This window comes from Bos mutus, chromosome 22, assembly GCF_027580195.1.
Source record: "Bos mutus isolate GX-2022 chromosome 22, NWIPB_WYAK_1.1, whole genome shotgun sequence".
Lineage (NCBI taxonomy): Eukaryota > Metazoa > Chordata > Mammalia > Artiodactyla > Bovidae > Bos > Bos mutus.
This window is the reverse complement of record NC_091638.1, coordinates 36,027,159-36,052,666: the sequence shown is the minus strand read 5'-3', so window position 1 is coordinate 36,052,666 and position 25,508 is coordinate 36,027,159. Positions and strand designations below refer to the sequence as shown.

At 39.0% G+C, this 25,508-nt stretch overlaps 1 protein-coding gene across 16 annotated transcripts in view; it reads right to left on the bottom strand.

Annotated features, from left to right (window-relative positions):
- MAGI1 (membrane associated guanylate kinase, WW and PDZ domain containing 1) overlaps nucleotides 1-25,508 on the bottom strand; it is a 642,595-nt gene that overhangs the window by 246,826 nt on the left and 370,261 nt on the right. For all 16 annotated transcript variants that reach the window (XM_070359138.1, XM_070359140.1, XM_070359139.1 and 13 more), the window contains exon 2: nucleotides 16,638-16,754. In XM_070359138.1, the coding sequence (XP_070215239.1) occupies nucleotides 16,638-16,754 (117 nt within the window). The remainder of the gene's footprint in view (nucleotides 1-16,637; nucleotides 16,755-25,508) is intronic.

The window sequence follows — 25,508 nt, the reverse complement described above, 5'->3', positions numbered from 1 at the left end:
TATACAGCCTTGACGTATTCCTTTTCCTATTTGGAACCAGTCAGTTGTTTCCTGTCCAGTTCTAACTGTTGCTTCCTGACCTGCATATAGGTTTCTCAAGAGGCAGGTCAGATGGTCTGGTATTCCCATCTCTTTCAGAATTTTCCACAGTTTACTGTGATCCACACATTCAAAGGCTTTGGCATAGTCAATAAAGCAGAAATAGATGTTTTTCTGGAACTCTCTTGCTTTTTCCATGATCCAGCAGATGTTGGCAATTTGACCTCTGGTTCCTCTGAAATCAGACTGATTATATTCTTTGGAGCCAAAGATGGAGCAAAAACAAGACCAGGAGCTGACTGTGGCTCAGATCATGAACTCCTTATTGCCAAATTCAGACTTAAATTGAAGAAAGTGGGAAAACCACTAGACCATTCAGGTATGACCTAAATCAAATCCCTTCTGATTATACAGTGCAAGTGAGAAATAGATTTAAGGGACTAGATCTGATAGACAGAGTGCCTGATAAACTATGGACAGAGGTTCCTGACACTGTACAGGAGACAGGGATCAAGACCATCCCCATGGAAAAGAAACGCAAAAAACCAAAATGGCTGTCTGAGGAGGACTTACAAATAGCTGTGAAAAGAAGAGAAGTGAAAAGCAAAGGAGAAAAGGAAAGATATAAGCATCTGAATGCAGAGTTTCAAAGAATAGCAAGGAGAGATAAGAAAGCCTTCCTCAGAGATCAATGCAAAGAAATAGAGGAAAACAACAGAATGGGGAAGACTAGAGATCTCTTCAAGAGAATTAGAGATACCAAGGGAACATTTCATGCAAAGATGGGCACAATAAAGGACAGAAATGGTATGGACCTAACAGAAGCAGAACATATTAAGAAGTGGCAAGAATACACAGAAGCACTGTACAAAAAGATCTTCATGACCCAGATAATCACGATGGTGTGATCACTGACCTAGAGCCAGATATCCTGGAATGTGAAGTCAAGTGGGCCTTAGAAAGCTTCACTACAAACAAAGCTAGTGGAGGTGATGGAATTCCAGTTGAGCTATTTCAAATCCTGAAAGATGATGCTGTCAAAGTGCTGCACTCAATATGCCAGCAAATTTGGAAAACTCAGCAGTGGCCACAGGACTGGAAAAGGTCAGTTTTCATTCAAATCCCAAAGAAAGGCAATGCCAAAGAATGCTCAAACTACCGCACAATTGCACTCATCTCACACGTTAGTAAAGTAATGCTCAAAATTCTCCAAGCCAGGCTTCAGCAATACGTGAACCGTGAACTTCCAGGTGTTCAAACTGGTTTTAGAAAGTCGCTCAGTTGTGTCCCACTCTTTGTGACTCCATGGACTATGCGGTCCTTGGAATTCTTCAGGCCAGAATACTGGAGTGGGTAGCTTTTCCCTTCTCTGGGAGATCTTCCCAACCCATGGATCAAACCCAGGTCTCCCGCATTGCAGGTGGATTCTCTACCAGCTGAACCACAAGGGAAGCCCAAGAATACTGGAGCGGGTGGTCTACTCCTTCTCCAGCAGATCTTCCCGACACAAAAGTCAAACCAGAGTCTCTTGCACTGCAGCAGATTCTTTACCAACTGAGCTATCAGGGATGCCCCTATCTCATCTCATAGCATCCTATATCTACTGGGATTGCCAAGGAGGCAAAGGGGCAAGGTCTTTAACCCACGTCTACTATTCACATAGGGCCTTAAAATTAGACTTTTGTTATCATCAAATAAAGTTATGTCTACAGTGACAAAGATACACTAAAAGAAATGTATTTGGACTTGGAGTCTTTTACTAGACTCTACTGCCTTTAATATACCTTGAGTTAATGTTTTAGGCATCTTGCAGTTAGTGAACGGCCCTATCATACTGCATTGTTATGTGTATGCTAAAAGGATTAAGTAAATGCAAGCATTAAAACCACGTCCTATCTTTTACTGTGGCACTGGGTTTTGTTGTTGTTACTTTTAAACATTTCAGAAGAAACAAAACTCTAAGCAGTCTATTCTTGAAGAGTCCTCAGGAGAGAGCACTGTACAAAGGACTATATTATCTTGAGACTGGGCCTGGGATATTAAGATGCTTAACGAGTCAATTATACCCCTAATAAACATACTCCTTTTTAAAGAGGAATTAAGCCCGGAGATGTTAGTCACTTGCCCGTGGTTACATGAGTCGATATTTCCTGATTCTTCCTAGGAAAGATATTCCACTCCTTTTCCTTATGTCTTCAAATTGGGGATTTATTTCACGTCCTGGTCACACCGATTCATTGGTGTCAAGACTGAGCTTGGTGTCTGTCCTTGTATGTCATGTAGTCCTGGGCTTACTCTACCATGGGATTTACTTCACTCTCTTACAGCTGTCTCTTTGTTACAGTGGTTGCCCACTATGCTATAAACTCCCTGAAAGCAGGAAAGGTAACCAGTTTCCCCCCTAAATGTTGAGCGTCTATCATGGTGACCTGCTCACAGTAGTATTCAATACACGCTTGCTGAATAGACAGATACATGAAATAAATGGAGAATGGCTGTGTGAATAGTTAGAGCAAATGAATGAAGGCAGGATAAATGAAAGAAATATCAGCTTCTACCCTAAAAGATTCAATTCCAGTACTGTCTCAAACCTTTAATTAGCAGAATTAAGGATGAAGAGATCTTGTAATTGGACTGGATTAGGCTTCTGGTGTTCAAGTATCTGGTGGGTATTACCCTCATAGGAGTAAGGTACCGTTTTACCATGAATGAGATGCATGCATCCCAAATGAATGGCAACTGGTTCTCTTTCAGGCTAGCTGAGTATCTACTACTGGAACTCAGCCACGACATAAAGCCAGGCAGTCAGGGTGCTGCCCACAACCCAGGGCACCATTTACATAGATTATAAACTGAATAGTGCCCCCTGGAATTGTATAATGTGGTAGCTTTGATCGAATCTAAGACGAAGACATATTTTCTTGAAAAACAGGGAGTTTCCTGTCAGTTCAGTGATTAGGACTCCACACTTTCACTGTTGTGGAGTGAGATCAATTCCTGGTCATGGACCTAATACCCCCATTCCCCCACCAAAAAAAGAGTATGAAAAAATAGTTCCTCTGTTCTCCAAAAAAGGAAGGAGTATGTTGAATTACTGATTATTTTCCTTTTTTTTTTTTCTAATGTTCTCCAGGTTTTATAAATAGCAAGCAATATGAGCCACGGGCTAAGAAGGAAACTTTTAGAACAAGACAACACCGTTCTACCTTCACCATGACATCTTCAGCAAGGTATCCAATCACCTTGTTCCTCAGTTTCCCTAAATGTGGAGAGTAATAACATATACATACAAGGCTACTGTGAGGATTAAATGAGCTATTACACAAATATAATATAAAACCTAGCACCTTGCAAGCACTCAATATATGGTAAGAATTCTAATGATGATAATTATACTCATAGTAATCTAGAATGCCATTAGCAGATACTTAGGATCCATTTAAAAGAATTCTTCCTAGCTTATTTCCTAAATATATTGAGTCTGTGTATATGAATCTATACACAGTCTGAGTGAAGAAAATGTGGTGGCTACTACTGGCAGCATTAGCATCCGTGGCGAGTGCCTCAGTTGCAGTTCGACTCCACAATTTTAAGACAAAGTATTAACCTTACCAAGTCTCAGTTTCCTCATCCGTAAATGAGGAAACTCATTTACGTAAATTGTTATTTACAACAACAATTACTTTATACCCACAGTTTTTCCGCAAAGGTTAAATGAGAAACTAAAACTACAACACCTAGCATGTATTTGGTATTCCGTAAGTGTAGGGTTTTTGTTTTAATATATGCACAATGTCTCAGGCTAGTCCCGCTATAGTTTAATAAATAAGATCTATCAAAGTACTAACAAAATCTCAATGTTATGTTAAAAACATTAATAATCTGGAAAAACAAAAATATAACACTAATATATAATCCCCTTTTCCAAAAACTACATTCGTTGTTTTTTTAAAAAAACTTTTGGTATGGGTAAATAGATGGGGAAACACTGGAAACAGAGACTTTATTTTGGGGGGCTCCAAAATCACTGCAGATGGTGACTGCAACCATGAAACCATGATACTTGCTCCTTGGAAGAAAAGCTATGACAAACCTAGACAGCATATTAAAAAACAGAGACATTATTTTGCCAACAAAGGTCCATCTAGTCAAAGCTATGGTTTTTCCAGTAGCCATGTATGGATGTGAGAGTTGGACCATAAAGAAAGCTGAGTACCGAAAAACTGATGCTTTTGAACTGTGGTGTTGGAGAAGACTCTTGAGAGTCCCTTGGATTGCAAGGAGATCCATCCTAAAGGAAATCGGTTCTGAATATTCATTGGAAGGACTGATGCTAAACCTGAAGCTCCAATACTTTGGCCACCTGATGCAAAGAACTGACTTTTGGAAAAGACCCTGATGCTGGGAAAGATGAAGGTGGGAGGAGAAGGGGATGACAAAGGATGAGACGGTTGATGGCGTCACCAATGTGATGGACATGAGTTTCAGTAGACCCCGGGACTTGGTGATGGACAGGAAAGCCTGGTGTGCTGCAGTCTATGGGGTCACAAAGAGTTGGACACAAATGAGTGACTAAACTGAACTGTTTTAAAAATACTTTTATTTGGAAATAATTGCATATTTATAGAAATTTGTAAGAATAAGAATAATACAAAATTTTAACCATTTCTAATGTTTTGTAGCCATGTGAAAGTAAGCTGCATTCACCATGGCCCTATATCCCTAAAAACATTACAGTGTATTTTCCCAAAATAGAGATGTATATTTGGTTAAAATTTAAATGCAATAGGCAATATGTCAAGCAGGTCATAAGTCTACTTTATTCTTATCATGAATGAAACTAACAAAAGTGACATTTTCTTACTGTTTAAACTGTGGGTAGCTCATTTCATAGAGACTTTAGGTAACCTTAACATAGCATAACTGGTGAAGTGTTCTTACTTGGATCTCATCATAAGTGTCCATTATCCATTAGAGAAGCTAGAAATTTTATTTGTACATAGTTTTATAAAACACTTTTGATACAAGATTTCTTTAAATATATATTGTATGTCATTCTCTTAAATGATTCTTCCTAAATCTAAAATTACTAAAATTTCATCAGATCTATTCTTAAAATAACTAAGTGGTAAGGATACTGTGAAACTTCCCTGTCCCTACATAAGTTTCTATGGAAATTGCTTTATAATTTCAACAAATCTTGATGAAAAATGTCAGCTAAAATTATAAAGCAATTAAATAAATTAACATGGCTGCCAAACAGATATGCTAGCATCCTACATCCAGCCAAGGACTAATCTATATGTTATTAAGACTCTTTTAAATTCAATACATTAATTTAAAAACTGGTCTTTAAGGTGACTGAACCCAGAGATATAAACCAAGAGCATGGCCTCTCAAGGGAGATTAGTACTGGATTTGAATCTGGGTTCCATCATTATTAAACTGCTTATCTTGAACAAGTCACTTATAAGCTCCTCATTCCATGCTCCTAACACAGGGATGGTAACATCATGCCTTTCAGAGTCTGGTGAAGGATAAAAGAGACAAAACTTGTAAATCACTGGGCACAGTACCTGGTACGTAATGGTAAATACTCGATTAATGACAGATGTTATTATTAAGCAATAAGGTTGGTCTAACATGTTTTCACAAGAAGATCAGAAATTCCATCAACTGTAATTAAACTTAAATCTAAACTCCTATGGCTTTTCCTTGTTCTACACTCCTGAGAACCTTAGAATAAAGAACACCAGCCAAACCATGTTTATATGAGTCTATTAACAGACACATATAAATCAAATCCAGTGTAATGAGCCTTTAAGTTCATAGTTTTTCATTTTTTTTTCCAATATGACTCCATCCACTCACCAAATATGCAATGGCAATTACAGTTAACAACATATAATAATAAATACAAAGAAGAAAGGACATTAGGGAACTAGCTGATGCTGGGGATATGCAGAGAATGTGCTATTTCAAGTGTGCCTATTATAGGCTAAATGAGCCAATCATTAATCTCCACTATGTTCTTACCTAACACTGAATATTGGGTTGTTACTCAACAAACATTGGAGAATCTTTTTTCTTTAAACTTAGCTTGTTATCCACCCCCCCACCCTGCAAAAAAAATTATAAAAATCATAAAACAGAGAACCATATACATAAAGCCCAAAGTCTAATGACAACATGAAAAAAGGGAAAACAGCTGAACTTGAAGAGTCATGTTAGAAAGGAAAGGGAAAAGGGTCTGGAAGAAAGAAGACTACTTTACACAGAGGACCTTTGGTACTTCCCTGGTGGCCCAGGGGTTAGAATTCTGGTCTTTCACTATCATGGCCCAGGTTCCATCCCTGGTGGGGAAACAGATCTTGCAAGCCACACGGTACAACCAAAACAAAACAAAAAACTTATACAAAGAGGACCCTTAAATAGAGGATCTATGAACTGCCATGATCACTGCGGGGGGCTTAGGTACCTCAGAAACATCAACACAGGTAATGAGGAAACGGAGTCTCAAAGAACCCAAGTCAACAGCACTGGTTAGGGTCCTGCCAGCCTCTCTGGTCCGGCATAGCAGAAAGCCCAGCACACGTGAAGATCTAGCCCCAAGAAGAAGAGAGAACATCCAGATCAGGAATGTCCAAGTTTTTCTCATGAACTTACTGATGGGATAACTCTAAATCTAGATTACACCTAAGAAACAAGTTTTTTGTTTTTGTTTTTTCCCTAATCAGTTCAGTCATTCAGTCGTGTCCGACTCTTTGCGACACCACGAACCGCAGCACGCCAGGCCTCCCTGTCCATCACCAACTCCCGGAGTTCACCTAAACACGTATCCATCAAGTCGGTGATGACATCCAACCATCTCATCCTCTGTCGTCCCCTTCTCCTCCTGCCGTCCCCTTCTCCTCCTGCCGTCAATCTTTCCCAGCATCAGGGTCTTTTCCAATGAGTCAGCTCTTCACATCAGGTGGCCAAAGTATTGGAGTTTCAGCTTCAACATCAGTCCTTCCAATGAACACCCAAGACTGATCTCCTTTAGGATGGACTGGTTGGAACTTCTTGCAGTCCAAGGGACTCTCAAGAGTCTTCTCCAACACTACAGTTCAAAAGCAGCAATTCTTCAGTGCTCAGCTTTCTTTATAGTCCAACCCTCACATCCATACATGACCACTGGAAAAACCATAGCCTTGACTAGACGGACCTTTGTTGGCAAAGTAATGTCTCTGCTTTTGAATACGCTATCTAGGTTGGTCATAACTTTCCTTCCAAGAAGTAAGCATATTTTAATTTCATGGCTGCAATCACCATCTGCAGTGATTTTGGAGCCCAAAAAATAAAGTCAGCCACTGTTTCCACTGTTTCCCCATCTATTTGCCACAAAGTGATGGGACCAGATGCCATGATCTTAGTTTTCTGAATGTTGAGCTTTAAGCCAGCTTTTAATTTGGCACAAAACTCCTTGCCTACTATTGCTTTACCTTCTCAGCTTGTACTTGATGAAATGGGAAAATTCATACATCTGAGAAGTGAAACAGCCAGCAGTGGGGGAAATCCCCTTGACATAGACAAGCCTATGTTTAAAATATCTTCTGTGTATACCATACTGTGTTAAACCTAGAAAAAGTACAAAAACAAATCAAAACCCTAAGAATTCATCCCTACCTATGAACATCCCTTGTTGCCAGAATATCCCATTTTATAGGATGTTTACAGAAGCATCAGTTTAAACTTATATGTGTTAAGACATAAGTATTATGTAAGAGAGAACTCTGTACCATCATATGAACCATTCACTTCTTTATTATAATTCTTGGCTTCTTATTGGACAGCCCCATGGGAAACCAATGTAGAACAAGTAAGATCTGATGGAGAAAGAAAGAAAGGACAGGCATAGGCAGTAAGGGATGGGCCAGTGGGTAATGGGAGTCTCCAGACCTCAGACCAGCTAGGAGCACATGGTAAAATACAGGACTGATGGGTAGAATGGAAGAGGAGAGAAAAAGTGGGGAAGTGATGGAGAAGGGATGAGGACATACACTGATCTGATTGTGGGCAACAAACATTTGCAACTGAATAGAAAAGGGGGAGGGTCTACCAGTGCAGTGAGCTTGAGTTCAGGTCCTCAGTAGACTGTTTTTTTTTTTTTTTGAGCCCAGAGTGAGAGACAGCCTATGTATCAGCATTATGGCAACGCTTGTGGGACACAGTATGAGCACAAAAGAGGGCACTTGGAGAGCTGTTATAACTGTTACTAGTCAGAGTTTTGCAACAAGGCTGGGCTTGGTAAAGACTAAAGTGATCCTTCAATATCAGCCATCACTAACTGGTAAGAGGAAAAGGGAAATAGTCACAGTGAGAACATTTCTAGTGACTTTCATCTAATTAGTCCTGGGGTTGCTTACAGAACTGTCTACATCATGAATGAAAATCTGAAGCCTTCTACTTGTGTCAAACACAACCTAAACACAGAGATGTACAGTCTAAGAAAGAAGCAAAGTTCCTATACCCAGTTCTTTATCCTGGCCTCTTGCTGATAAAGTGGTCTAGTTAGTATCATCAGCTGTAAATGAAAAATGAGTTAGTTCCAGGCAAGAAGTACTGGAAACAGCTATGCTTAAGAGAAACTAACACATTTGAATAACACCAAAGGTAACTTATGGTCCTGACATCACAGTCACATTCAAAATAATAAATACATCAACTGTTGGTTAGCAGATGCTAACATGCCCATTAAAATCTACCACCACTACAAATAAAAAGCAGGATCACCTATGTTTACCACATTAGATTTAAATAATCTTAGAGATCAAAGATGTTTAATTCCTTTGTAAACTCCTTTAAGTCAATGATCAATGCCTCTTACAGGTTGCAATGATCTCAGTATCAGGGAGAGCCTTGATCAACATGTTAAGCTACAGAAAAAACTGACTTATCCTTTCCTCTTTCAAATGACCTCTGCTTGAAAAGAAAGAGGTGTTCAATCTCTATTGAGCCCAGAGAAGGGAGAAGGAACAGGAGGGGTGGACTTCGGCATTCCAGAGCCCTGAGACTCCTAGATGAGTTGTATCTCGTTTTGACAGCAGCAGTAGAGTAAATGACAAGCCCTGTCAGGTAACGCATTTATCTTCACGGGCAAAGCAGCCGTTCCAAAACAAGAATCTCAGATGTTGTCACATCAGCTAAGACAAGAAGTCATAAAGCAGAATGGCTATCATTGCAGGAAGTGCAGTGATATCTAGACTGTAATTAGGAGGGGCTGTGAATGGGCACTCCAGCTCCAAGCTCACCAGGAGCCTGGACTTTCTGGGTTTAGATTCTCAGTCATGTAATCAGTGGAGTCTTCATCAGCCAACTCGGAGCTCAAGCCGCTGAGCTGCCCTTTATTCTGAGAGTTTTATGGCAAGAGTAGCTCTGCTGATTCCCCAAAATGTTAAGTAATGAAGAAAAAAAATAATAAAACAAGAAAAACAAAGTGGGTCTCTATCCATCTCTTCATGAGTTCTTTCAATCAATAGATATTTATCCCATGTTCCAGAAACTCAGCCAGCCAGGTGTGGGCTGATCACTGAGGTAGATCCAGTCGCTGGCCTCAGAAGAGTAGGATTCTAAAAGAACAGATAGATATACAGCAGGCAGGGTACGTGGTCAAATGGGGTGGCGGGGCTGGGGGAGCAGTGAGGAAGGCGGTGGGCACAAGCTACGGAGGCCTTCCTGGAGGTAGCAGCATCTAGACTAAAGCTTACAAGAAGCTTATGAACTGGTTAGATGGAAAGATGGAGAGAAAAGAGACAATAATTTATACCCAGTTATAAGAAGATATCAGGCATATTTGAGAAATGGACAAAGTTTGTATGACTAAAGAATTTAGGGGAAGGGGATTGGGAATGTAAGCAGGATTTAAGGGGCAGGAGACAGAAATATTAACCAGATGATTCTGAGGAATGACAGAAGTCAGCAACACTGATGATGTTTACATGCATTTGAAATCTACTTATTGGGGATCCCCCTGGAGCTCAGTGGTAAAGAATCTGCCTGCGGATTGGATTCCTGGTTCAGGAAGATCCCACATGCTGAGGAGCAACTAAGCCTGTGCACCACAACCATTGAGCCTGTGCCCTAGAGCCCGGGAACCACAAATATTGAGATAAAACCAATGAAGCCTGCTCATTGCAACTACAGAATAGCCCCCATTCACTGCAACTAGAGACAAGCTCATGCAGCAAGGAAGACCCAAGACAGCTGAAAATTTTAAAAATTCTTTTTTAAAAGATCCATTTATCTTAAGGTGGTTTTCCATGAGTAGACCACTGATATATCTCAAGAGATTCCTACAGTGATTTTTTAAAAGCTGAATAATCATTAAGCAGTTATTAAAATTCAATACTACACATCAGTGAAATACATGAAAATCAGAGAGAAGACGCTTATTTCTTAGATACAATGACTTATCTAGCTTCCCACCCCCAAGACATAAAACTCTATGATTTTAAACATTTATAATTCAACAGTGAGGTTTTTCTTTCTTTCTTCTTTCAATCTCAGTGGTCCATGGTATACTGCTCTAATCACATCGTTGTTGTTTAGTCTCTTAGTTGTGTCTGACTCTTTGCGACCCCATAGACTGCAGCATGCCAGGCTTTCCTGTTCACCGCCACCTCCAGGAGCTTGCTCAAACTCATGTCCATTGAATCAGAGATTCCATCCAACCATCAGGTCCTCTGTCATTCTCTTCTCCTCCGCCTCAATCTTTCCCAACATCAGGGTCTTTTCTAATGAGTCAGCTTTTCGCATCAGGTGGCCAAAGTATTGGAGTTGCAGCTTCAGATCAGTCCTTACAATGAATATTCAGGATTGATTTCCTTTAGGGTTGACTGGTTTGAACTCCTTGCAGTCCAACAGATTCTCAACAGTCTTCTCCAACACCACAGTTCAAAAGCATCAATGCTTCAGGGCTCAGCTTTCTTTATAGTCCAACTCTCACATCCATACATGACTATTAAAAAAACCATGGCGCTGACTAGACAAACATTTGTTGGTAAATTAATGCCTCTGCTTTTTAATATGCTGTTCTGGCTTGCCATAGCTTTTCTTACAAGGAGCAAGTGTTTTTTAATTTCAAGGCTGCAGTCACTATCTGCAGTGCTTTTGGAGCCTAAGAAAATAACAGTGTCATTGTTTCCCCATCTATTTGCCATGAAGTGATGAAGTGGTAGGACTGGATGCCATGATCTTATTTTTTTGATTGTTGAGTTTTAAGCCAGCTTTTTCACTCTCCTCTTTCACCCTTATCAAAGGATCTTCAGTTAGTTCCTCTTCGCTTTCCAGCCATAAGGGTGGTATCATCTGCATATTGGGGATTATTTATATTTCTCCCTGCAATCTGGATTCCAGGTTGTGCTTCATTCAGCCCAGCATTTCACATGATGTACTCTGCATATAAGTTAAATAAGCAGGGTAACAATACACAGCCTTGACATACATACTCTTTCCTAATTTTGAACCAGTTCATTGTTCCATGTCCAGTTCTAATGGTTGCTTCTTGAACTGCAAACAGGTTTCTCTAATTACATTACTGTCAATTATACCCAGTACAGGAGTTAGAGAATTGGTTAAACCCTGTCCATGCTCTTGCTAACTGTGTGATTCGAAGCAATCTCTCTGAGCCTTTGTCTCCTCCAATGGATCCATCTCTTGGGGCTGCTGTCAGTGTTTGGTGAGACAATGTTGGAGATAGATATTTCTAGTTCCATTTTACTAGAGATTTAAGAAAAAAAAAAAAAGAGAGAGAGAGACTCAGAGAGGCTATCTGACCAAGCTGACCAGTTATAGAACAGCCCTCATATTTTACACCAAGGCTTCTGACTCATTCTGCATCTAGTTCTCTCTTTTTCCACAGTAATTTGGGGTGGGGGGGGAGGTGGTAGTAATTTTCAGTATGAAAAGGCAAAAATATATGATACTGAAAGATGAACTCCCCAGGTCGGTAGGTGCCCAATATGCTACTGGAGAAGAGTGGAAAAATACTCCAGAAAGAATGAAGAAACAGAACCAAAGCGAAAACAATGCCCAGTTGTGGATGTGATTAGTGATGGAAATAAAGTCCAGTACTGTAAAGAACAATATTGCATAGAAACCTGGAATGTTAGGTCCATGAATCAAGGTAAATTGAAAGTGGTCAAACAGGACATTTTAAGAGTGAACATCGACATTTTAGGAATCAGCGAACTAAAATGGACCGGAATGGGTGAATTTAATTCAGATGACCATTCTATCTACTATTGTGGGCAAGAATCCCTTAGAACAAATGGAGTAGCCCTTATACTCAACAAGAGTCTGAAATGCAGTGCTTGGGAGCAATCTGAAAAATGACAGAATGATCTCTGTTCATTTCCAAGGCAAGCCATTCAGTATAACAGCAATTCAAGTCTACGCCCCAACCACTAACGCTGACAAAGCTGAAGTTGAACGGTTCTATGATGACCTATAAGACCTTCTAGAACTAACACCCAAAAAAGATGTCCTTTCCTCATAGGGGACTGGAATGCAAAAGTAGGAAGTCAAGAAATACCTAGTGTAACAGGGAAGTTTGGTCTCGGAGGACAGAATGAAGCAGGGCAACGGCAAATAGAGTTTTGCCAAGAGAACACACTGGTCATAGCAAATACCCTCTTCCAACAATACAAGAGACAACTCTACACATGGACATCACCAAATGGTCAATACCAAAATCAGACTGATTATATTCTTTGCAGCCAAAGATAGAGAAGCTCTATACAGTCAGTAAAAACAAGACTGGGAGCTGACTGTGGATCAGATCATGAACTCCTCATGAATACTCACTGGAAGGACTGTTGCTGAAGCTGAAGCTCCAATACTTTAGCCACCTGATGTCAAAAACTGACTCATTAGAAAAGACTGTGATGCTAGGAAAGATTGAAGGCAGGAGGAGAAGGGGGATGACAGAGGATGAGATGGTTGGATGGCATCATCGACTCCATGGACATGAGTTTAAGAAAGCTCTAGAAGTTGGTGATGGACAGGAAAGCCTGGTGTGCTGCAGTCTGTGGGGTCACAAAGAGTCAAACACAACTGAGCAAATGAACTGAAACAAATAATTTTCAATGATAATATAATTAAATTTTATCTATGATGACCCTTTTCATACTATGGAATAAAATGTTTTTGAATCAAAACAAAAGAGGAGTAGAAAATAATAATGACTATAGCAAAAATAGCACTAAATGAACAATTTAACTAGGTAAATTCTGGATGAGAAGTGAGTAATGCGGCATTAGAACTGGTATGATTTTGAGGAAACTACATTTGTTACTTCATTTTTTTACCCGAAAATACGGATGCAAAACTTCCACTGTCTTTGCCAAAAAACTAGGATAAAATGGAATTCTGAATGGCAAAACCCATCATGGTGCCCAGAAGGTTCTACTACACTATGGTGACACTAAAACAAACTTTAGAACAAACAGCCTTATCTGTTCATTTCTTGTGACATGTGAGCCTCCTAAAATGTACAGAAAGGGAAGTCTACCCCAGCTCCCAAGCACCTGCTCATGAGATCATCCCTTCTCAAAAGACCAAAGGTACTGAAATACCGGCAGCAGGAAGTTCTGGAAAATATAGATTGCAGGAGTTCATTTCCCTGTGGCACAGTCAACAACATCACTGGGAAGATCCGTGACTCGGTCCAGGGCTTCCTCACCCATGAGCACGACAGCTTGGTACTGAGCTCTGCTCTGTCAGTCACATGGGCCAAAGAACCAAAATAAACACACGTGTGGCCCCAGTCATCTAAGCCCATAACCAAATCCCACGGGACCCTGTTCCAAGGCGCACACACGGCGCCAGATTCAGAAACAGACCTCTTCCAAGTTTCCTTCCTGTTTTATGCAGGAAATATAAAATGAAATGTTACCTCTTTTCTCTTTAGTGAAAAAAAAATCTCTCTCCACATTCTCAATTTCTGATTTATTGGTTTCATAGACATGAAACATCAATACCAATGGCTCTATATAAGCAAAGACAAAATATTATTTTCCACTGTTTTTTAAAAGGCTGAGGTCATTTTTGCCCCAATTCCTACAGAGTGATAAGCTTAAAATCAAGCCATTTAGCTCACAGTCAGGTCCAATAAATCACTGGAAAAAATAAATGGAAAATCTTGCCAAAATGTAACCATAGTAACACCACAGATGCGTCAAGAAATGGTGTGCTCATTTGCTTCATTCCCCATTTCTTAAATTGGAATCTGAGTAGGGGAAAAATTACACAGAGAACAATCATGATTCTGCAATTACTGAATTATGCAAAATTGCATCCAACCTGCTTACTAGAACTTCGGAGGCAGCAACGGTCGAGCTACAGAAATAGCCCTGGATGGCTTACAAGTCCCAAAGCCCTGGATCTGCCATGTAACAGTTACTTGATTGCTCTGTGTTTCCTCATCTGGAAAATGGGTACTGGAAACCTCAACCTCAAAGGGCTGCTATTCTAAGTGTAAAATGGGACAGTATATCAGAGGTAGGACAATGGCTTGAAACCCTAGTCACATTTGGCCTTACTTTAATTGGCTTACCTTCCTGTCTTGATTTCTTTCTTTATTTCTATAAAAATAGAAAGGCAATCCCTGCCCATTCATGTGAGTAACCATAGGTATTATCATCATTATTATTATTAATCCAAGTGTAAGGAACAGTTAGGATACTATTAGGATTATGGCTTTCAATACTAATAATACAAAATTAAAAGAACTGGGGGCCAGAGATTCACATTAATGCATGATCATATTTTCTCTGTCAAATGCAGCTCTGAAAATAAATAAATGTGGCTCTTCCACTCAGCAGAAAGAGGCAACTTTGGGGCACTGGCCCAAGTCACTTGCAGTCAACTCAGTCTCTTACTCTTGGCTTTATGAATAGGTGAAATGGAAGGCAGGGTCTGTCCTAAAATCTGATCGCCAAAGGTCCCCAGCTACGCTTCCAGTCTAAGTCCCTGCAGAACCACGGCGTGCCTGAAATCTATTCTGTTCATCATTTTCAGTAGTATGAGGAAACACTAGCACTCAAGCACATCACTGGAAAAATATTACTTCTTTTAAAAAAAAACCGTCCATAGCAAATGAATTAGAACAATAGGCAGAGTACCTTGAACTTCAAATTTGTCCTCCTTTTTTTAGGTGATTAAAAAAAATTTTTTTAATTATAAAATTTTGAAGGACTGGATAACAGGAAAAAAGAAAACTCCCAAGTAATAAAATAAAAATCATTCTTTCTTCTTATTTTCTTCTTTTTCTCTTCCTATTTTGAATGAAGGTAAATAATCACACATCTTCCCAGGATTCTCATCTCATAATGAGCTGGATGAGAATGTAGACTGATAGAGCATGGTTAAACCTCATGATCTGGTAGGCTGATTCCCTCCTCCCTTCCTTCTTTCCCTTAACCACAAAATTCCCAATGTCATAGTCCCTATGTTCTATTATCTTGCTTTCTCAGATTTGGTCTTATCTAATAGGTCCCTTGGACTGCAAGGAGATCCAACCAGTCCATTCTAAAGGAGATCAGTCCTGGGTGTTCTTTGGAAGGAATGATGCTAAAGCTGAAACTCCAGTACTTTGGCCACCTCATGTGAAGAGTTGACTCATTGGAAAAGAGTCTAATGCTGGGAGGGACTTGGGGCAGGAGGAGAAGGGGACGACAGAGGATGAGATGGCTGGATGGCATCATCGACTCAATGGACGTGAGTTTGAGTGAACTCCAGGAGTTGGCGATGGACAGGGAGGCCTGGCGTGCTGCAATTCATGGTATCGCAAAGAGTCGGACACGACTGAGAGACTGAACTGAACTGAACTGAACTGAATAGGTTTGGAACTTTGGGATTTTTAATCTGTGGAATCACAGAGGCTTTCTTCAAAGGAAATCATACATGAAATCATGATTTATGAATTTCATTAAGGTGGGAAGAGAGAGTTCACTGAGGCATTCCCTTTGCTGAGGGCCACCAGAGACCTACTGAAATCCTCAGAGGTCAGTTTGAAGGCCTCTGGCCTGGTCCTTTCCACTCATAACAAAAATGGTTAACATTTATGAGGCTTACACCGTGCCCATACGATACAAACACATGACAAATGTCACTCCTCTGACTTTCTAACAGTTCTGTGAAGTTAGTAAGAGTGAGATGTCTTTTTCACTACTGTGAAAACATGCCCTTACAAAGGATAAATAATTTGCCTGGCATATTCAAGCCAGAACTTGAAAAACTAAGTAATTCACCTGGTTAGGTACTCTGTCTGTCAATTGTTTTGCTTGTTTTTAAATTGTTTCGCCATTTTGGGGCCTCCCCTTGCAGTATGTGGGGTCTTAGTGTCCTAACTAGGGATAGAACTCACACCCCCTACATTGGAAGCGTGGAGTCTTAACCACTGGATTGCTAGTCCCACACTGTCAATTTGGACTCCCTGCACTTAGGGAGTCACTAAATGAGCAAACTGCCAAGTACTCCAGAACCAGCTATTGTTTGTCTTCCCTCAACTTTTCACACACCCACCAGCAGTAAGATGTCCCAAACTGGCTACTTACAAGGCACAGCATGGCGGTAAAGGTTATCTCTTATGGTCTGCTGGAGCTCATGATCAGGCGACCCTTTCTGGAACCTCTGATTGAGAAAATGTCGCAGGTCTTTGTTCAGCTTTCCTCCTATAGGAAATATATAAAACAGAAGGCATCAAACATCAGGTTTCCTAGAGACTGAGCAGCCTGAGAGCCATGTATAGGAAAGCCACAAGAAGCCATTCTAGTCTGCTACCCTCTGTCATCAGGAAGACTTAAGTTTTGGTTTTCCTATGCAGGGGAAAAAGCAAGCAGGAATGTAATAAACATAAAACAGCACTGAAACAGTATTAATTTGGGGATCCCAATTCACATAATACTAGGAGAATCAAACAACAAAGAATTCAAAAGAAGCTATTACATTTAAAATATGTATTGTAGACACTTGCAAACATTATTAGATGGAAAGTGGATGGCTGAAATCTTACAGAGGACAATCTATCAATAGCTGACAAATTATAAAATGCTCTTTGACTAGGGATTCAACTGGAATAAATTTACTCTATGGCTATACTTGCAAAAGTCTGCCCAAATCTCCAGTATTGTTCACTGAAACATTTTTGTAGCAGTGAATAAATAAAAATAATCACAAAAAAACCCTGGAAACAACCATCAGGAATCAACTAAGTAAAACTATCATCTGCATAATAACTACAAAAGCTAGATCTTCATGTGTTGGAACTGCAGGAAAATATGTGGAATGGTAACTACCATCTGACCTTTTATGTGAGAAGAATAAAGAAAAGGAGAGACATGTATTAATGGAAGGAACCACCAAAAAGTTTTAACAACAGTCTCCTTTAGGAAGAAGGACTTGAGTTTGGGAAATAAAAGAGGATACGTCACTCTTCATTATACAGACAGAAAGAGATATATAGATCTTACTATTCTGTGTTGATTTATAATCACTGAACACATTTTTTTTTTTTTAATTGGTGTTGCTTAAGCAATAGTTATCTGGGCTGGTCTGTGTGTTTATTTCTTTTTAATTCTCTACAGTTAACAGACCTAAACAAAAGCTTAAAAAATATATTATTACAAAATGTATCACAGAAAGAAGAAGGTAACCAAACTTTTAAAAAAAATTATAAACACAAATTATAGTCTACATGATCAGCAGATGGGTTATAGATCAACATAGCTAACACTTATTCTTAATGGAGAAAACTGCTTCAGTGACAGCTAAAAATAACAAGGCTAAGATTGTCCTTCTGTTTTTAGACAAGATAAAAATTAAGTAAGAGCATCTTTAGCATTAGAGAAACAATGCAGTATCCGTGTGAACCACAGAATTCACGTCTTCAGAAGATAATTTTCCCATAGTCAAAAAGAGCAAGTTATGAGCATCAAAGTTTGATGGTTAAGAAGATGCTATGATTCCTAGGAGAGGAATTACTGATCTTTATTTTAGTATCATATTCTAAACCAGATTTCCTACTATAGCTGATCATTTTAGAATAGACTAATGAAACTCAATTTGAACTACTTTATTTGAGTTGTAGTACACCTAAGATTTCAAGTGGCCAAAAGAAAAATACAGGTCATTCAATTATTCATCAAATATTTATTAAGAAGACACACACACACACACAAACACACATTTCCCACCTCCCCACAATGGTCTGAATATATAGTTTATAAAATATATACAATTGTGCATTAAGCATATGAAAAGATATTCAATACCGCTAATTATTAGAGAAAGGCAAATTAAAGTCATAGTGAGATCCTACTACATACCTGCCACAATGGAAAAAATCAATATTAGGTTTTAGCAAGACTGTGAAGCAACAGGAACTCCTATATACTGCTAAGTGAAAGTGAAAGTGAAGTCGCTCAGTTGTGTCTGACTCTTTGTGACCCCATGGACTATAGCCTACCAGGCTCCTCTGTTCATGGGATTTTCCAGGCAATATACTGCTAGTGGGCGTCTAAAATGGGAAAACAACTTGACAGTATTTTATAAACTAATCTTCACTAACCAAATGACCCAATTCCACTGTTATTTATGCAAGAGAAGTGAAAACAAGTACACACATATAAACACAAAACTTATAGATGAATCATCACAGCAACTTCATTCATTATATGCTAGCCCCAAATTGGAAACAATCCAAATGATTATCAACACTGAATGGATAAGGGAACTGTATTATATTCAAACAACAGGATGCTACACAACAATTAAAAGATACAAACCACGAATATTGATGAATCTCAAATACATTATGCTGAGCAAAAGAAGCCAGACACAAAAGACAACATATTATCTGATTCCATTTATATATAAAGCTTCACAGCAGGCCTATCTACAATGACAGAAAACAGTTCAGCAGTTACCTGGAGTGAGAACAGGCAGAGATTAACACACAGGGAACAAACTCTATAGAGTATACCTGTAATTTCCTGGTTTTGCAACTGTACTATATAGCTACATAAGAATGCTACCACTGGAAGAGGCAGGGTGAAGGATAAGCAAGAAGTCTGAACTATTTTTTATGACTTCCTGAGAGCCAACACTGATAGCAAGACAAAAACTTTTTTAAACAGGGAAATCAAAAGGAAACTTGGGCGGGGGGGGGGGGTGGTGGCGGGGGACGGGCGGCAGGGATTCCAATGCAGTATATCTCAATTGTATTAGTGATAACACAGGTTTACACATTTATCAAAACTTACAGAATAGTATGTCTAAATGGAGACATTTTATAGTATAGAAATTGTACTATCATAAAATCAATTTCAAAAATTTAAACTGTACATAATTATCGAAAGACTATGGTAGGCACTGTTCTAAATGCTTAGTTTTCAATTTCTCATTAAAGAGAGAAACTGAAAGAAGAGTGGAGTAAATCTTGGTGGTTGAGACAGACAGGTTTGTGTGTGAATCCTGGTTCTACTCTTTATTAGCTGGTGAACCTAAGTGCCTTGCTTATTCTCTCTGAACCTCACTTTTCTCATTTATGAAAACAGAGCACTGGCGTAACAGTAGCTCTAATACAAGACTTGTAAAGATTATAGGAGATTCAGACAGTACTTGGCGAAGAGAAAGCACTTAATAAAAGATGGAGATTATCACTAGAGTGGGCCACCATTGAAGCAAGTGAAGAAAGAGCTGAGATCAGTCCAAAAACGGACTGGTATTCCTTTTAAAAATACACAGAGGAAATTCCCTGGTGGTCCAATGCTTAGGACAACAAGCTCTCGCTGCCAAGGGCCTCCCTCAGTTCAATCACTGGTTAAGGAACCAAGATCCTAAAAAGCCACACAGAGTGGCCAAATACACACACATACAAAATACTAACTATGAATTAGATACATAAGAAATTATAATTAAAATGAGCTTTTAAAAAATGCACATAAAACTTTTGACTTACATGGCCAGAAACAAAATACAGGCACAGGGAAATTTGGAATAAAGGCTACTTCTAGAGTTTCCAGAAGGGAATAAAACTCTCAGTTTAGTTCAGTTGCTCAGCTGTGTCTGACTCAGAGACCCCATGGACTGCAGCACACTAGGCTTTCCTGTCCATCACCAACTCACGGAGCCTACTCAAACTCATGTCCATCGCGTTGGTGATGCCATCCAACCATCTCATCCTCTGTCATCCCCTTCTCCTCCTGCCTTCAATCTTTCCCAGCATTAGGGTCTTTTCCAGAGAATCAGTTCTTCACATTGGGTGGCCAAAGTATTGGAGTTTCAGCTTCAGCATCAGTCCTTCCAATGAATATTCAGCACTCTAATAAAACTCTACTGCACTAAAATTTTCTGGACATGTGTAAACTGGTTAACATTTAGCACAGATTTAATATACTCCTGGCACTGTGCCACCAACTTGATAGACATGAGCTTAAGCAAGCTCCAGGAGTTGGTGATGGACCCCTGCCTGGTGTGCTATAGCCCATGGGGTCGCAAAGAACTGGACACGATTGAGCGACTGGACTGAACTGAACTGGCACTGCACTGGAATTGTTCAGAAAATAAAATCAACTAGTAAATTACTGACATGTGATAGTCATGCTGGTCAACTCTACTTCTAGGTCTAAACGTTCTTGAATTTGACCACAAGGAAAAGAAAGTTTATCAGCAAAATCCCCATTGCCTAGAACCTAGTATTTATATTCCCCTAGGAGACCAGAGTTCTGTGCAATAAAAACACACTGACAGCTAACATTTGATCTGTAAGCTGTAAAGATGTTATGGGATCCAAATGTACCACTGCCTAAGTCAAAAGCAATTCCGAAGACTCGGGATTCAGTATCTCTTTATTTCATATAGGTCCTTACGAGTCCAAAACAAAAATCCAAAGAAGACTCAGGATAGAGTGTTCCTTTATCCCACATAGATCCTTATGAATCATATTCAATACCTATCAAGATGAACCTGGGGCACTGAGACTGGAAGCATTCTTAATTCATAGACACTCTTTGTTGACACTTGAGCTTTACAATCAAACTAGCCAAGCTAGCTAAAGTTTATGATCATCAAACTAAAACTCCTCCCTACTGCGGATGTGCAAAAGGGCAAGGTTAACTTCGCTGCCGGTTAACATTTACTCTGTGTTCCATGACATTTATAAGCCAAAAGCCTCAACCTTCGCATTACATTAGAAATACTGTACTTTTTGGGCATCTAATCTCAAATTAATTGCCAATTATTCAGGGGAACATGTCTATAAATCTTCTCCTAATTGTCAAGGGCAGTGAGCCAATGAAATAATAATTGTTAGAGGAAGGGTTTGTCATAGCATCTTCGCTCTCTGTGAAATTCAAGATTTGTTTTGCAAATGGAAAAGAGAACACAGGTCAGCAACATACAGAACTTTTTCCAACAAAAGGTTTCAGAGCTAATTTTAAGATAATTTTATTATTTAAATAGCAAAAGGGGGACTTTAGACCCTGTCTTGGATTAGCCACTATTTCATATTTTCATATGTATATATCTGGAATTCTGTGGTTTTAAATGTACAACAATATAGCTCTGCTCTTTTGATTACCATTACTTGACAGAAATTTAACCATGTCAATCAGTGTACTTTTGAATTATTTAAATGCTGTATAATATTCCATTTTTAAAATACAGTAATTTTATTTCTCCTTCAGAGATAATTAGGCTATTTCCAATGTTGCTGACAATTCAACAATGCTGCAGTAAGTGTCATTAAAATACTTTAAAAAAAAAAGCAAAACTGTGTATTTTTTTACTCTTAAAATATCTAAACCTGGAAATAGATGTAGTCACCTTCTAACTTACCTAGGTATCTCTAAATTCTCAAAATCATTGGGGCCAACTTGCTTTTCTACCAAAAGGCTGGGAAGTCCCATTTCCCCACACTTAGGCCAACATTTGCCATTATTTGTGAATGTAGGGTCCTGGGACTAGTCCCAGATTTGAAGATTTGCTAGGAAGATTCACATGACTCAGAATATACTTGTACTCAAAGCTATATTTCATTATGGAAAAAGGGTACAACTCAAGTGCAGCAAAGGGAAAAGGTTCCAGGGGCAGTAAAGTCCAAAGGAAATCAGGTACAAGCTTCTGAGAGCCCCCTCCCCGGTGAAGTCACTCTAACTCCCAGGGCAACAATGTGAAATGTGCCCTTTAGACACTCAAGGCAGCTCATTACACATAAGGGCCCAGAATTTGTATTAGGAACTAATCATGTAGGCAGCCTCTGCCTGGCATAAAATCAAGTTCCAAACTCTCAGAAGGAAAGGATAAAATGTATCTTTTGCATCAACAGTTAAAGCACAATAAGCCGCTATTAGTTCTGGGAATGGAGAGAACCCTCTGGAAATGCAATTTCCTAGACCCGAGCCAAGAGCCAATTTGGTACGCTGGCATTCAAACTAACCAGCAACTCTTTTCTGCACTGTCCATGGTGTTTCCCAGGTGGTGCAATGGTAAAGAATCCACCTGCCAATGCAGGAGATGCAAGAGACAAGGATTCAATCCCTGGGTCAGGATGATCCCCTGGAGTAGGAAATGGCAACCCACTCCAGTATTCTTGCCTAGAAAATTCCATGGACAGAGGAGCCTGGTGGGCTACACAGTCCATGGGAGGGCAAAGAGTCACACATAACTGAGCATATACAAACCACCCATCTTTTTAAAAAATCTTCCTGATCTAATAAAGATGAATTGATATTTTATCAATTTATTTGATACATTACACTAATTTATTTACAAACCATGTATTAATGAAATTGGACCTTCTTTTTTTCTTTTTAACATTTCTTCTCCTGTAACTTGCCTGTTCATAGTCTTTGTGTATTTTCCTAATAGGTTGTCTTGTTATTCTTGATAAGATGCTATTTATATATTCTTGGTATGATTCCTTCATCAAGTATTTACGTTACAAACCTTGCCTATTATTATTTAAACATGAAACAATTCCCAAAATAACTGCGTTGTGCTATTCTCCAACTATTGCTCTCCCATGCTAGATAGTTTTCTACCAACTCAACCAGAGCATCATTTTCTGCTCTGGTCTCTATGAGGGATTATGAGGGAACTCTGCTCTGATCTCTATCTCCTAGAATACAGATTCTAAGCAGGAATGCTAGTCAGTAGAAATCTGCACGGTCAAGAAATTAGTTTTCCACATAAACAAAAGTACCTACGGAATGGGAGAAAATATTCAGTATGTACAAACGATGCAACCTATTTCGGATTTATTTCCAAAATATAGAAACAGCTCATGCAGCCCAACAACAAAAAAACCCAAAAAAACTCAATCAAAAAATGGACAGAAGACCTAGGTAGATATTTTTCCAAAGAAGATACACAGACAGCCAAGAGACACATGAAAATATGCTCAACATTGCTAATTATTAGAGAAATGCAAATCAAAACTACAATGAGATATCACCTTATATCAACCAGAACTGCCACCATCAAAAAGTCTACAATTAATAAATGCTGAAGAGCATGTGGAGAAAAGAGAACTCTCCTACATTGTTGATGGGAAAAAGTAAATCTGTGCAAGCACTACGGAGAATAGTATAGAGGTTCCTTAAAAAAACAAAAAATAAAGCTACCATACGATCCACCAACCCCACTTCTGGGCATATACTTGGAAAAGGTGAAAACTCTAATTCAAAAAGATATGTGAACTCCTATGCTCATAGCAGAAATATTAACAATAGCCAAGTCATGGAAGCAACCTAAGTGTCCAGCGGTAGATCAATGACTAAAGAAGATACAGTGTATGTGTGTGTATACACGCAGGCATGTGCACACACACTCAAAAAAAAAAAAAAAACCTGAAATATTACTCAGCCATAAAAAAGAATAAAATACTGTCATTTGCAACAAAATGGATGGACCTAGAGAATATTATATTAAGTGAAGTCAGACTGAGAAAGGCAAATGCTATATGATACCACTTATATGTGGAATCTAAAGAATGATACAAATGAACTTATTTACAAAACAGAAATAGGCTCATAGACATAGAAAACAAACTTATGGTTACCAAAGGAAAAGGGAGGGGTAATATATATATATACATCTGTATATATGAACTATATACAGGATAGGCTTTTCTAATACAAAATTATAAGGTGAAGAACAAATGTACTAGCTTTGTAGTCACTCAGACTTACAATCTGATATATGTTTAAATGAGCTTTGTCCGAAAAAATATGTTCGCTATCTGTTTTGTCATAACATATTTTTCCTAATGTTTTTCTTATTGTGAAAATAAGATAAGTTACTGGTGAAATTTAATATTTAATGGGTACAGAGTTTCACCTGGGAAGGACAAAAAAAATTCTGGAAATGTATGGTGTTGATGGCTGTACAACAAAGTGAATGTACTTAATGCCACAGACCTGTATACTTAAAAATGGTTAAAATGATATATTTTATATTATGTATATTTTACCACAATAAAGAAGCAATATAAATTAATTACAAGATTTAAAAAATATACAAAACTTCCCAAAGAAAGTTTATTTATTTTTAATTGAAAGATAACTGCTTTACAGAATTTTGTTGTTTGCTGCCAAAAGTTTAAAAATAAACTGTTATTTAATTTGCATCACCATTAACATTTAGTACTATATGCCCTGAGTATGCATATACATACATACTTATAATACGCTTAAATATTGGAGCAGATTCGTTGATTCACTCAACAAATCTTTCTTAAGTGCCTTCAGCCAGATACCCTGTGGGCCCAGAAGAGAGGGCATGAAAACACTGAGTTCCTGAGTCAGGACTGACACACCCGTTTCCGGAAGCAAAAAGCAGGCCTCGGGTCTGAGATAATAGTAAGATGAAAAGGAAGACGAGAAGCTGGTTAGTTTTGCTCAGTGTGGGGTAAAGCACTGTAGGCAGAGGGACAGCATGTGTAAAAGTTCCAGAAGCGGAAAAGAGGTTAAAATTTAGAGAAACAGCATAAAGCTCAGACAAGGCCTAGGCTCATATTGAGGTTCCAAAGATAAGCAGGGACCAGATAATTTTGTACCTTGCAGACCATAAGAGTCTGCACTTTATTCCAAGCTCAGTAGGAATCCACTCAAGGGATTTTAGTCAGGGAGGTGGGAAGGTCTGGTCTAAATTTTGAGATGACTCTTGCAGCCATGCAGTGGGTGAAGGGTACAGGGAGGAAATGGGATGAAGCTGACCCAACGAGACCTGAGATGACCTGGATTAAGGAAATGACCAAATAGAAGGGCAGAGGGGACAGAGGAGGTGCAATTTAAAGCTGAAACTGATAGAGTTCACCTATGTGATGGAGGAAAATACCAAATACAAGAGAGGACTCAAAAATGACTTTGGTGTCTGAGCTTCAGTTAAGCTGTGATGAACAGGTCTGAGTGGAACTAAGAGTTCCA